General features: G+C 59.5%; 1 protein-coding gene across 1 annotated transcript in view; it reads left to right on the plus strand.

Moving 5' to 3' along the window:
* Nucleotides 1–13,620, plus strand: part of LOC107152852 (phospholysine phosphohistidine inorganic pyrophosphate phosphatase) — a 100,387-nt gene extending 86,767 nt beyond the window's left edge. Inside the window, 1 exon segment of the mRNA XM_015498370.2 lies at nt 12,798–13,620. Within this exon segment, the coding sequence (XP_015353856.2) occupies nt 12,798–12,894 (97 nt within the window). The 3' untranslated portion in view covers nt 12,895–13,620.
* The last annotated feature ends 256 nt before the right edge of the window (nt 13,621–13,876 follow it).

Raw genomic sequence — 13,876 nt, forward strand, 5'->3', positions numbered from 1 at the left:
AGTGAGAGGTCTGCTCTTTGGGAAGAATAGGTTTTGAGCTTTTGCAGAGCCCCTGCGGAGCCTCCACTGCCACACCTTCTTCCCAAGCAGACCTTTTCATCGATCTGGGCTGCTGAGAAGAATGTCCATCCTAAACAGTCACCTGCTTCCATGTAACCTACAGGGTTTCCCTCTTTGCCTTGGCTGCCAGGGAACTCAAGGTTTTGTGGCTGAAATTCCCAGGCCTTTACTGTGGTTCTAGGCCACCTCTCTGAGTTCCTCTAGATCTGTCCTACTAAAATATTGCTATGTGTTCTTCAAAGCTACCTGGGGCACTTCTTAAAATAAAAATAATTATTAATGGAGGCTAACTTGCATATGGCAAAATGCGTGAGTCTGTGTGTGCATCAATCTGATGAGTTTTGCACACGAGTACACCTTTCCAGCCACCCAGAGGCACGAGAGCGCTGCCCAGGCCCTCCCCGTCAACACCCTTGCGGGAAGCCACGCTGGACCTCAAGCTTGCTGTGCGTGGCTCTGCGGTGTGCCCCTGGCTTGGCCTCTTCTCACTTATTTCATCTACTTTGTTCTTGGTGGCCGGCGTCACTGATGCCCTGTGTTATTATTCGTTGTATGACTAGAATTGTGGACATGAATACTGTTGGTGGACACTTCGGTGGTTTCCAGTCCAGGGTCTTTGAGAACAGCTGAGCAGAAGGTCCTGGTTGCCGCAGTCTGGCTGGGCACAAAATAACCGAGCCGCCACGAGGCACTTGTAGGTTCAAAACAGGAACTCCTTTATTTTCCGCACTCCCACCAACGCCACCCACGCCGCCCACCAACCGGAAATCCCTCCTCTGGAACTTCCCCAACCATCGCAGACTCTCCAGGAATCCCGCGAGAACTCCAAAGCAGCGGGCGCCTGAGGCGGACAGCAGGGGTCTAATATACAATTGAATACACAGCTTAACATAACCATCATCATCTCAATGGCTCGCTGGCGTCACCTCTCAACCACTCCCTTCTGGCACAAATGCCATGCGTCATTCCAACTCGGTGGTGGCTCTCAGCACCTGGTAGATATAAGCTTCCTTCTCCGGGTTGGGGGTGGGACCAGCCGGGGAACTGCTGGGTCTGCGGTGCTCATGGGTTTTCCTGATGTTGCTGAGCATTTTCCCTGAGAGCCTGCCCCGCTGTCTGGCACCACCACCAGCCCCTGGGAGCTCTGGGTGCCCCAGAGCTCCCGGGCTCTCCGCGTGGCCAGCCTCTTCCTCCCTGACCGCTGGGCAGTGTGCAGTGGTGTCACAGTGGGCTCTTTTTTTTTTTTTTTTTTATTTTTTTAGTTTTCGGCGCACACAACATCTTTGTTTGTATGTGGTGCTGAGGATCGAACCCGGGCCGCACGCATGCCAGGCGAGCGCGCTACCGCTTGAGCCACATCCCCAGCCCCACAGTGGGCTCTTAATGTGCACTTGCTGGGACTGGCAGCACCTCCCCAGCGCCCTGACCTGGGGACCTCCTCTGTGAGGGCCTGTCTGGCCCTTCAAAGGAGCATTTAGGGGGACTTTGCAACCAAAAGTCCACGTGGGTCCCTGCAGAGCCTTGAGTGAAGGAAACGCCGTGGTGAGCCCTGAACAGCGCCTGGGAGGGCAGCCTGGCTCGCCCACAGGGATGCCTTGGAGTAGGGGACCCTCCTGGGGGAGGCCTTCTTCCCAAGCAGACCAACAGGGCGGGCCTCTGGGTGCAGGCGCTACTGTACCATTTGAGCTCTGGCAAGTCCCTGACCCATGCTCGTGCTTTGGGGTCTTCACCTGTGAAGGGGGTGTTGGTGCAGGCTGACCCCATGGGAAAGCAAGCTTCGGGCCATCTGCCACCAGGATCCCCTGGCCAGCCACCCGCCTCTGCCAGCGTCAGTGGAGATGGCACCAGGCCTTCAGTGGAGTTGCACAACTCCCTGCCACCCCAGGGTAAGGGAGGCTGCGCTGAGCCATCAGAGGGGCCTGTGCGGCTCTTGGTACCCTCGCCCCCTCCTAGGCCCCCTCCTAGGCCCTCATGAGAATTCCACGCTTGGGTGTGTGGGCTCCAGTCTGCTGGACAGACAGTGCCTGGGGGCCTGGCCACCCCTGAGCAATCTGGCCAAAGGAAATGGAGTTGGGTGGATTTCTGGGGAGGCTTGCAGGAGCATCCTGCCCTGTGCCCCTGGGTGGAGGCACACATGGGCTTCCCGGGGCCTTGGCCATGGGCGTGCACTTTGCACAGGGCTCGGCCAGCGCTTCTTAATCCAAACACACACCAGGTGCTCAGTGTGTTTTTATCAAAATACTATGAACAGCTGTCAGAGGCTCCTGCTTGGTGTCGGCCGCCCAGCCTCACCCATCCGCCTCTCTGCCAGCGTGAACCTCTTGGGTGACCTCTACCCACTGCCCGCTAGCCCAGAGCCCAGCTCTCCCAGACCCCAGCTCCCATGGGTCTAGACCAGTCTGCAAGTGCTTCTGAGCCCAGGTGGGGAGGCAGACGGACCCCCAGCACCAGTTCTGTGACCCTGGGCAGGCTCCTCTCCCTCTCTGAGCCTCTCTTTGTCAGCTGTCAGATGGGGGTGGTGGCATCTGCCTCCTGGGCTGCTATGAAAACCAAAGGAGCTAAAGTGTGAGCCCGCTGCCGGGCCTGGGGCAGGCTGGTCTCAGGGACCCTCACCATTACAAATAACGTCACAAACGGCATCCTGTGACTTGAAGAAGTGGGCCTGAAGGCAGCTTAGGGCACAAATGGAACCAGCACCCAGTGGCTGCCCCTTCTCTCTCCACAGTCCCTTGTCCCCCGGCACAGCCACCTGCTGGCTGTAGGATCTGGACCTCGCTGCATGCAGGAGAGAGCATGGCACCCGCTCTCGGGAGCCTGTCTAGGTGCGCAGCTCAGGTTCTACCGAGATCCCCTGGGGAGAGGCCCGTGGAGATATCTAGGCCTCGGACCCGCCCACCGCCTCCACAGGTGGTGTCTGCTCAGTGAGCCCAGGCGTTCCCCATGCAGCCAGGAGCCTCCCTTCCCCACACCAGAGCCCACGTGAGACCCGGCCAGCCCAGGCCGGCCCTCCATCCAGCCATTCCCATCCCGACCAGCCGTGTCGGTCCACCCACCTTGGTTCCAGTTCCCACCGTCTCTCTGTTCCCTGGCCCAACACCCTCCGCGTCCGCTCCTCCCCACCCACGGCCAGCCAAACACCTCCACGCTGACGTCCCCTCGCTGACTGCCAGAGCCCTGGTGGGGCTCTTCACTTGGTTTTATAGATGGGAAAACAGATGCTCGGAATGGGCAGTTGCTCAAGGTCACAGAGGTCAAGGCCAGCTCTCTGAGGAGGTTGAGAAATTCAGAGGACCTGTGCCCCTTTTACTGGAGCCTGAGCTCTAGGGAGATGCAAGGGGGTGGGCACCAGGGCCCTGTGCCCCAAGGCCAGGCAACTGTATGGTGATGGGTCACCCAGATGCCAGGTGGCCAGTGTACCCAACAGAGCTCAGGGTGGGCACCTCAGTAAGGGGGCAAAAGGACTTCCTGGAGGAGGTGACTTGTTCCTTGGGGATGGAGTCCCACATATCCAAAGCTTTGGGCAGGGCAGCACATTCAGTCCTTTCCAGTGTGCTCCAGCCGGGCGCAGCGGTGCACACCTGTGATCCCATCAACTCGGAGGCTGAGGCAGGAGAATCGCAAGTGCCAAGCCAGCCTCAGCAACTTAGTGAGACCCTAAGCAGCTGAATGAGACCCTGTCTCAAAATAAAAAATAAAAAGGGATGGGGATGTGGCTCCATGGTTAAGTGTCTCTGGGTTCAGTCCCCAGTATCCAAAAAAAAAAAAAAAAGACCCAGTTCTCACACACACAGTTCTATGAGGACCTCGCAGGAAGTAGCTGGCCCTGTGGGGTTGGTTCCAGTTGGCAAGTCAGCACCTGGCTGAACCAACTGTAAATAGGCCCTATTTCCTCCCTGTGGACCGGTGGCCTAGTGTCCTCTGCAAAATCCCTCCTTCTCCAGGGGGAGGTGCTGAGGAGTGATACTGGTCAGATTACACTGTTGTACTGTGTGTGTACAAATATGTAACAACGAATGCCACCATTGTGTATGACTACGCCACACCCATAAATAACTCGGGAAAGCCCTCCCTCTCTGGGCTGGAGCTGAGAACTCAAGCCCACACAACCCGGTGGCCCTGCCTGGGTAAAACATGCCCTTGCTCAGGCTTGGTCCCCTGGTCCTGACCCTCAGGCTGCAGATAAGAAGGAACTGGAGTATGTCTGTGTGGCATGTGGCCATGGGGAGGCCACATGCAGCCCTTGGGGACCCCCTACAGTTTCCTTGCCAGCTTCCCAGGCAAGCACTCTTCTCACAGGCAAATGTGTCCCAGCACCCCACCTCTGTCCTGGGGTGGCTGGGTGTGAGAAGCCCCCTGCCCACAGGCCCCCCAGCCCCCAGAGACTCTAAAGGTGGAGTACATTCTGTGGGCCAGGAAGATGTCCTACAGTGAGGCTGGGCCAGATGAGTGTGATGAGCGGTGCACATTCCAGTTCTGCTCTTGGTGACTTCCACCTCGGGCATGTCCCTTCCCTGCAGGGGTCCATCTCCCCATCTCTAGAACAGGTATGTCGTGGTACCACCACATGGGGTGCTGTGCAGAGCCGAGGTGGTCACCGATGGCCTGTGTGCCTGCCTGCTGGCCAGCAAGCTTCGCGCACATCCCAGGGCCTGCCTGCTGCGCTGGGCACCTCTGGGCTGGGCAGCAAGCAGACCTGATGTCCATGAGTCTGACTCCTATGGATGTGGGAGACCTGGAGCACATATTTCCCGTGCCTCAGTGTACCCAACAGAGCTCAGAGCCTCTGGGCCTGGCCCAGCAAGCACCTCCTCGTGCTGGGAGAGACTCCTGGGCCTTCCTAGCTGGGGGACAGGTCAGCTGGGGCATGAAGGAAAGGGCAGTTCAGTTAGCCCAGCCCTGTGCCCACCTCAGCTCTTCCAGATAAGGCTCAAAGCACCAGGGGACCTTAGGAAGCACCAACAGTGGGCAGGAGACATAGATCACATGCCTCCCCTACCTCTGGTGGCACGCCCGCCCCACACATGTAGTGCACATGCAGGGAGGTGAGTCCACACCCCACTCTCAGCTCTGCTGACACACTTGACAGGCCTTCTGGACAGTTGGGAGGGAGGGGGAGGCAGCCAGGTGAAGCCCAGGGAGGTGAGACAGAGCTGACAAGGGACGGTGTTGGGGGGACCTGGGTCCCTCACCACTGCCCAGGCCATCTTTCACAGACAGTGCTTCCTGGGAGCCACACCCTGGCCAGGCCCCTGCGATGCCCTCACCTGTCTTTAGGCCCCCTCTCCATCGATGTCTGGCTCACCCAGGTGGGAGGGTGGGTGCAGTCTCCAGGGACAGCACCGAGACTCCTTGCAGGGTGCTTCAGAGAGTGGCCGGGGTTGACCTAGCCACCACTCCTGTACTGCCAAAGTGTCAGGAGAGAACTCTGTGGTCTGGCCACCTGCCCTCCCTGGAGTGCTGACTCCGAGGGAGGTCTCAGCCAGCAGAAGGTGTCCCTGCTGGCCAGGGAGCCATGGGCCTCCAAGGTGCCCTCAATGAGGATTCTTTCAGGCCTGGGGGGTGGTATTTGTTTTTCTCCCAAGTGATTTTACAGCAGCCACGAGGTCCCTGAGTCTGAGAGCTGGGTGGGAAGGGACGGGCAGGCTGACCAGCCTCGCTCCCTCAGACCTGGGCTGGTGACGTGGCCCTGCCCCTGAGAGGTTCCTCCAAATCCACAAGCCCCCCTGCGGTCCTGGCAGGAGTCGGGGGACATAGGCCTGAGGGCTGAGGTGTCCTCAGGGAGGACAGGCAGCAGAAGCTGGAACCCATGGCCACAGCACCCAGGCAGGCCCTCATGCTGGGCAGTTGGGCTTCGTGTTTCTGTGGAACCTCCTTGTGGGCAGGAATGGGGCAGAGTCCCTCTGTGTGCCTTCAGCCACTGGGCATCGAATGTAACAGGCCCCAGGAGGCCCGGGCTGACCAAAGACACAGGCTCTGTGGGATGGAGCCCCACCCAGCATCTGGGACCTGCACTGCCCACGGTACCAGAGGGACAGGAGCAGTCATCTGAGGTCACTGCCACCCCACTACAGGGTCTCTGACTTTTGGGCTCCTGCCCGTAGCCCAGCTCAGGCAGGGGTTGCTGGCTGGACTTGCCGTCTGAGCCCCCACCTGCCACACTGGGCCTCGGGGTGCTGCTGTCCTGATGGTGTGCATTCTGGGCCAGCAGGTGGGCAGCAGGAAGCCCATGGGCATGTGCCTACTGACAGGGCATCCCATAATTTGCCTTTGGAACAGCTTGGATCGTGGGCAGGAGGAGGCAGGCCTCCAGCCACGTCCCGCCTGCGTTTGCAGAAACCGTGCTCTGACGTTAGGCCCCAGGAGTCTTGAACTCTGGGCATCCGATGCAGAGATGCCCTTTGCCAGCCTCGTCACCAGCCTCATGAATCGATGCCTCTGTCCCTTTCCTCCAGCTCCGTCAGCACCGCCTAGAGTTGGCATTGCCCTCTCAGTGCCAGTTCCCAGTTCACTGAACTCACTGTCACTGGGCAGCCCCAGGACCTGGCCTTAGCCGCTGTGGGGGTGCCAGCTCTGCCACAGCTCTCAGGACAAGGGCACGTGTCCCTTTGGGTAGGCAGCTGCTTGGTCTCTAGTCGTGGGAGCCTTGGGCCTGTCCTGCCCTCAGGAGCAGATGTGGGGGAGCCACCTCCTGGAGAGAACAGAGCCAGGAAGAGGCGGATGTTGGTGGCTGGAGGTGGCTCTTACTGGGCTCCTTTTCGGGATGTCTGAGCCATTTTCCCTGGGCTAGCGCAGGCCCCCCCCCCCCCCCCCCCGCTGTGGAGGCGGATGTAGAACCCCCTTGTGCCTCCCCCTCATTCCCTGCAGGGCCTGAGGGAGGAAGGGCCAGTTGTTCAGTGTGTGTGGAAGCTTCATGGGTGCCTTCTCTGGGCCAGGCCTGCACGGGGGACCACAGAGGGCAGGAAGCATAGCCAGGCAGCCCCACAGTGAAGAAGCAGGGTGGCATCCAGGCGTGACGCTGTCAGGGCAGGACAAGTTGTGTGCAGAGAGGAGAGTGACTCCCTGTGGGAGGGAGCTGAGTAGAGATGGGGGCGAGGGGCGGGGTCTTGGGGCTGAGCAGGAGCGTGCAGGTGGAGGGGGTTTCAGGAGCACTCCAGGGCAGAGCAGGAGTGTGGGAGGGCAGGGGACAACTGAAGCTGGCCTGTGCGGGGGCTCCGTCAGAACAGACCTGCCTGCTCTGTTGAGAAACAGGCTGATGCGGACAGTAGGCGCACTGTACCCAGGGACTCGCAGGAGCAAGTGAGCGTTTTGGTGGGCTTCTCTGGCTATAGAGTGGGCAGAGGGCAGACTAGAGGGAGGAGCGAGCGGAAGGGAGCAGGTGTGAACAGAAGATGACCCACACTCCTGCAAGGGCCTGGGCGGGTGGCAGGGCAGGGTGACGATCGTGCCGGGTCTCGCAGCCATGGGCACCCAAAGCCGCCTGCTGCCTGGAGGAAGGGAACCAGAGAGGGGGAAAGCTGCGGTGGCCCACAGGGCACCTGGGGAATCTGCCGGCGTCCACCTGCCAGCTAGACCCGAGGGCCGCCCACATCCAGCTCAGTTAGGGAGGGGTCCCACGGGGACCTGTGTCTCCAGCCTCCTCAGGAGGAGCAGCAGGAGGGTGGAGGGCAGCAGGGCTCTGGACTTCACATGCCTTTTTTCTGGAAGCTTCCCTAACCCTCTCTAGCCACCCGCCAACGCCCTCGGAACCTAGCCCTTTTCTTTCCCCCCTGCACTGGCCATGCCCATGAGCATGAGGGTGGAGCTGGGCTGTGACCCTGGGAGAGCAGAGAGTGGCCCTGGCTCCAAGGCCCACCCGGTCCAGGGCCCACACCAGACCTATTTTCAGTCACGCCTCACTTCTTTCTGAGAGCCAAGTCACAAGCCCAGCTGAGACATTCGGAAGCTGCGGCTCAGGCAGGTGGAGATGCTGGCCCAGGCCACATGCTCTGTGGGGCCAGAGCAGGGAGCCCAACCTGCTTGGGGGCCTGGGTCAGGGCAGAGGCAGGACCCCACGGGAGCTCCCAGCCAAGCCTCAGCTGAGCCTGCAGGGTCCAGGGGAAGGGGCAGCCCAAGTCACAGTGGGTGGGACACACGTGGCCTGGACACACCTGAGGCCGCTGTCTCTCCTCCCTGTGCGTCGGTTTCTCCCCCAGCCCCTACGTTTGTGCTCAGTCCCTCTCCTTTCTCAGACTGCTTCTCTCATCTCGCCCTCCCTGTGTCACTGTCCCTCGGCCCCAGGGGCTCCCTGCGGGCCCTGCTCTCCTGCCTTCCTCCCTCTGCGTCCTGGGTCACGTGTCCTGGCCTGTGCTGGCCTGTGCTGGCAGGGCTGGTGGAGTCAGGCCGCGCTCTTTGTCCTTCCTGCTTCTCCACTGTTGTGGGAGCTTCTCTGTTGGGTTTTGCTTCAGCTTCTGTAAAGAACAACTTTGAGGCCTGTAGGTCACAGGGTCGGCCATGGTGTGGGGTCCTCTGCCTCGAGGCTTCGGGGCAGGCAGCCTGGAGTGAGTGGCCTCCCACCGACCGACTCCTGAGAGCTGCGGCCCGTGGCAGCGTCACGTACCTGAGACGTGCAAGTCCATGATTCTGCGGGCGTGTGACCCCCAGCCGCTCCAGCGCAGCGCTTTCAGTGGGTCTGAGTTTAAGTGATACATAATTAAACAGAAGGAGCCGTGTGCGGAGCCATGTGCAAACCCGGGCTGGTGGGAACTTCCTGGCAGCGTCTGATTTTGTGGGGGGGTCCTCTTTCCTCTCAGGTGGGCTTCATCTGCCTGGATGGCAAGCCCGGCCCTGGGCCCTGGGTGAAGGTGTCAGGAGGGGCGCCCCAGGTCTGTGGGTGCTGACCAGGGTGCTGTGTGCCAGGAGAGATTTTCTTCTGCTTTGGGTAACTGCACTGACCTCGCTGTTCTGGGGGGAAGGCTGGGAATCAGGGAGCTGAGGCAGGGGCAGGGGTATCGGTCCCTGGGCAGGTGCCCTCACCCATGGCCAAAGCCACCTGGCTGTTCCACTGCCCCTGGCAAGTCCCTCATGAGTCGGGGCTGGAGCACCCCACACATATCAGTAAGCTGGGTTTTGGAGTGGCCCTCGGGTCCCAGGGGCATGGAGGACAGCCGGATCACACACGTCCAGAGCCACACAGGACTTGGCCTCAGGCACAGAGGTGGAGCAGAGGTGAGGTGGTGGGGGCTAAGGGGTGGACAGGGAACAGTGATGCCCAGCATGCAGAGGGCAGCAGGAGGCTGAGCACTGCAGGGCACCCCCTGGCCAATGTGGACACACTCGGCGGCATGTCCTGGTACAGGGCCTTCTGGGCTCCAGGCCAGTGGGACTTCCCCTGCGGTCCTGATCCAAGGTTCCCGGCTCTTCCAATCCACTGCTGTGGTGGGGTCAGACATGCCCCCACGCACCCCGTGTTCCCTGTACTTCACATGTCCACGTGTGTCCATCTGCTGGCCTGTCCCCACCAGCCCGTGTGCCCAGGTGAAGGCACAGGCCCAATTACCTCTCTGTCTCCCTGGCCAGGCCCGGCCTGGCCCCCCAGCATGCTCCCCAGACAGGCTGGCCGAGCCTGCGTGACTGCACTGATGCACTGAACACTGGCAAGCTGTCCTTCCAGCTTCCAGACGATGGCCCGTCTCCTGTGGGGAGCCCTGTGTGCACCTTCGAGTCAGGGACACCAAGGCAGAGGCCTCAGGGCTTTCCCATGTCACATGGCTGCAGGGGACGGGGCTGCGACTTTCCTTCATGGCACAGCTGAGGGTGAGCCTGCTCCAAGGAGGCACTGTCCCCAGAGGCCAGGATGGTAGAGAGGCCAGAAGAGGCCCCGGCCTTCTCTGTAGGAGCTGAATACCGTGTTAGCTCTGCAGGCTACTTAGGTCCCTGTGGCGTGTTCCCTACCTTCTACAGCCCTTTAGGAACATAAGGCTGCAGGCAGGATTCGTCCCGGCCCCTGGCCTGCCCGGAAGCAGGGGGTGTGGATTCCTCGCAGTTGCGAGTCAGATGTGGCTTCTTTGTGAGCTACTGAGGTTGAAAATTCATGGCAAAGAGCATGTCTACCTCTGCTGCCCCTCTCATGTCAGGGTCCAGAGCTGCCCCTGGGGCGTCCCAGCTGGTATTCCTGGAGCCTCGCTCCTGTTGCCACAGCATCTGACACTCCTCCATTGCTGAGTGGTCCCGGGTGGGAGGAAGCCCCTGATGCGTGGACCCGCCAGTCTCTCCATCCTCCCACCAAGGGACACTCATGCCATGCTTGCTTTCTGCCTTTTCCCACTAAAGCTGCTTGGAACATTCTCATTGTGTTGTTTACATACCTAGGAAAACTGGAGGTCACAGGAGGTACCCTCAGCTCTCCAAAGTGGCCGCACCATACAAACCCTTTGGCAGTGACAAGTACATACTTCAGCACTGACATAGAAAAAGGGGAATCTGGAGTTCCCATTTTCACTGACTTGTGTCTTGCTGGCATCAACAAAATCCTGCCCTTAAACCACCAGTGCCAACATGTGAGGCATCTTGTTGACTTGCAGATGGAGTGGGTGGTCATGAGGGCCCTCCCTGCACATGGATCCCCTTTTCTTGTCCCTCAGGCTCATGGTTTGGGGCACCTCCATGGCATGTTGACCTGTGATTGGCAGGGCGGCCACACACAACGGTCAGAGTGACACCCACTGGCCCAGCACCTATCACTGGCCCCTGTGCTTTGGTTGCTGTCAACTCCTGGGCCCTTTCTGGGGAGACCAAGAATGCCCAGCAGCCTGCAGGCTTTTGGCAGCTCTGGCTCCCAAAACACTAGTGTGAGAGAGAGAGAGAACTGGATCAGGCCCCGGCTCTGCTCATCCCGGCTGAACCTTGAACCTCTGAGCCGATTTTCACCTGTAAGATGGGAGTAACTGCTTCTTCCCTGGAGGATGTACAGAAAAAATGGGTGTGAGACTCTGTGAATGCTGTACTTGGGCCATGCCACAGAGGAAAGTGGCCACCTACACAAGGGGGTGGGTGAGCAAGTGGGGGTCCCTGGAAGGGTACAGGGACAGGGCTTGGCCCAATGAGGCCTGGGGACCTGGGCAGTCAAGGGATGCACCCTCCCCTTTCACAAGGGATGTCCACATTCCAGGATCTGTTCCTAGGGTCCCCACCCAAGTCCAGGGCTCTCAGCAGTCCCTAAGGAGGCCTCTCCCTGCCAGAAGGTGGTCTCCACGCCACTGGGCTGAATGTCTTGAAAAAAAGTGCCCTCACTCATGACGGTCACATTAGGGTAAAGCCCTTTGCAGAGAAGAAACCCTCTGAGAGGCAAACCTGGCTTTTAGATGTCGTCAGACCAAATTCACCACTTCCTTCCCGGCCAAGATGGGTTGTCTGCAGGGGTGTGGCGGCCAGGATTTCCTGGACCCTCAGTCAGGCCTTGGGGTGACCCCAGTGGCAGTCCCTTGGTAGCAGGAGGTTGGCATGGGGGCTGGCTCCCCTCCTGCCAAGATCCATGAACTTTTCTGTGTGCGAGGCCAGGGAAGAGCCCAGGAGCACCGTGGAGGTGACCAGGATGTTACTGTGGCCCACAGACCCACTGGGGCTCCCCATGATCCCTGGGATGAGGTCCCACCTCCTCAAATGGTTTGTCAAGATGAGCACACCCAGAGGTACTCCTGTGACTGGGGCTCCTCCTCCCCAACCTACGTGTACCTATAGCCCCCTGACTTTAGGATACAGCCCATGGCCCATCATCCATGAAGCCCCAGGCAGGGCCCCACTGGCCTCTGTACCTCGTTGGCATTCACCAAGGCCTCAGGACATCTAGTCAACAGGTATCTCCTGGGGGCTCCAGTCCCTAGAACCCCGCCGGAGAGTGACTTTACCAGGAGCCTGGGCACCTCTTTTGTTGGCGGGAGTGACCTTGAAATGGTACATGGCTCTCACGGACACCCTGGGGCCACAGCACTGGGCAGGCAAGAGGTGCGTCCTCCATCACCCAGCTGCCCCTAGTACCATGCTCTCTCCACTGGTACTAGGCCAGGCCAGGCAGGATGTAGGGCAAGTCCCCAGAGAGCCGAGGGCAGGGTACAGTCAGGGTCCTGCTCTCACCAGTGTGACGCTTCTACTGGAGGCCGGGATAGGGCTGAGGTACTGGCCATTCTGCCACAGGGTTAAACAGGATCGATGGGAATTGGTTTGGGAAGGTGTCCGGGCAGAAGGAACAGTCAGGGAGGCATGTGTACCCAAGTGGAGGAAGAGGGAAGAGAGGCCACGGGCCTGGAGGTCCCCTGGGGTAAGGGTAGGCCTGTACTCGGGGCCAGAAGGCAGTTTCTCTGTGTCCACCAGGTACGGCTTCAGGGCTTCAGAGAGGTCCACTGACTGCTGTTTGGATAAGGGGCTTGTTCCCCAAGTGCAGTGTGAGAGGTGCTAGTAACTTCCAGAGGTGCGGCTTAGTAGGAGGTCACTGGGTGCTGCTCAGGAAGGATTCCTGTGGCTCCCGAGGGACCCTGAGTTTGTGTTTTCAAGAATGGCTTGTTAGAAAGCCCGAGCCTTGCCATAATGCCATCTGTTTCAGTCCCTCAATAGAGGCCTAGGCAGTGGCCTGGTCTTGGGCTTTCAGCCTCCAAAATTGAACTAAATAACCTGTTTATAAAGTGGCCTAGCCTCAGGTATTTTGGTATAATAATGAGAAATGGGCTAATATTCTATCAGACTGACCTATCTATCTCTGTTTTCAGGCCCAGTGATGAGTACCATCCAGAAGTGAAGGCTGATGGGTACGTGGACAACCTTGCAGAGGCTGTGGACCTGCTGCTGCAGCATGCGGACAAGTGACAGCCTGCCCAGGGAGGGTACAGCCTCCTTCCATTACTGTCCCTCCTCCCCCGGTTCTCAGGACACCCAAATCCCTGACGGCCCCACCCTCTGCCCTCTTTGAGGGGAAGGCCCTGCTGGGCTACCTGGCTCCTGCACCACAGCCAACCAGACCGTTCCTCAGCCCCCCTCAGCCATGCTTCCCTGGGCTCCTGGGCAGAGGTTTGCTCAGGACCCACATGATGTGCTCGCCTGCCTGGCCCTGCCATGCCTCTGCCTTGGTGATGTCCAAAGGGGGGAACAGACCTGCCAGGCCTCCAGAGAGTGAAAGTCCTCTGAGCAGGGCTGGAGGCTCTCCCTGGGGTTGTCCTGGATTCGTTCATGCACCATTCACACCTGGTCATTGAGTGCAGTGAGCTCCACCTAGCTGGGTGTAGAGGATGTTGCCCCTTCACCAGGCTCTCTGCAGCCAAGTGAGGAGCCTGGAGAAAAAACAGGGGCCTCCTGGGCACATCAAGCAGCTCAGAGCCGAACCAGCCTGCCTAGGCCTGCTGGGCACCCCACCTAGGGCCAGCCCACGGCTTTTCCTTTCCCTGCGAGTCACACTGCAGATAGGCTGGGGGTAGCTCCCAGGGGCACTTTGAAGGGTACCATACTACAGAGGTTAAGGTTGCATACACAGAGGGTACTCTGGACCAGACTAGACAGAATGAACTAACGGCTCAATAAACTTGGCCTTGAATAGCAGCCTTTGACTCAGGCTTTGACTACCACAAAGAGCCCTGTGGGGAGAGAGTGGGTGCCTGGGTGGAGTCTCATGCACTATCCCTGGTCCTGTCCTGAGCTGGAGCCACTGAATGTCAGAGGGGCAAAGGCTGCTATGAAACCCTTCACCTGTTCTTACCCCTTTAACGGATGAGGAAACTGAGGCTCAGAGGGGACAGTGAGCTGTCCTTAGCCACACCTGGGAGATGATAGGCCAGAGAAAACTGGTAATGCCTTC

Source organism: Marmota marmota, unplaced genomic scaffold (assembly GCF_001458135.2).
Source record: "Marmota marmota marmota unplaced genomic scaffold, marMar, whole genome shotgun sequence".
NCBI classification, from domain to species: Eukaryota; Metazoa; Chordata; class Mammalia; order Rodentia; family Sciuridae; genus Marmota; species Marmota marmota.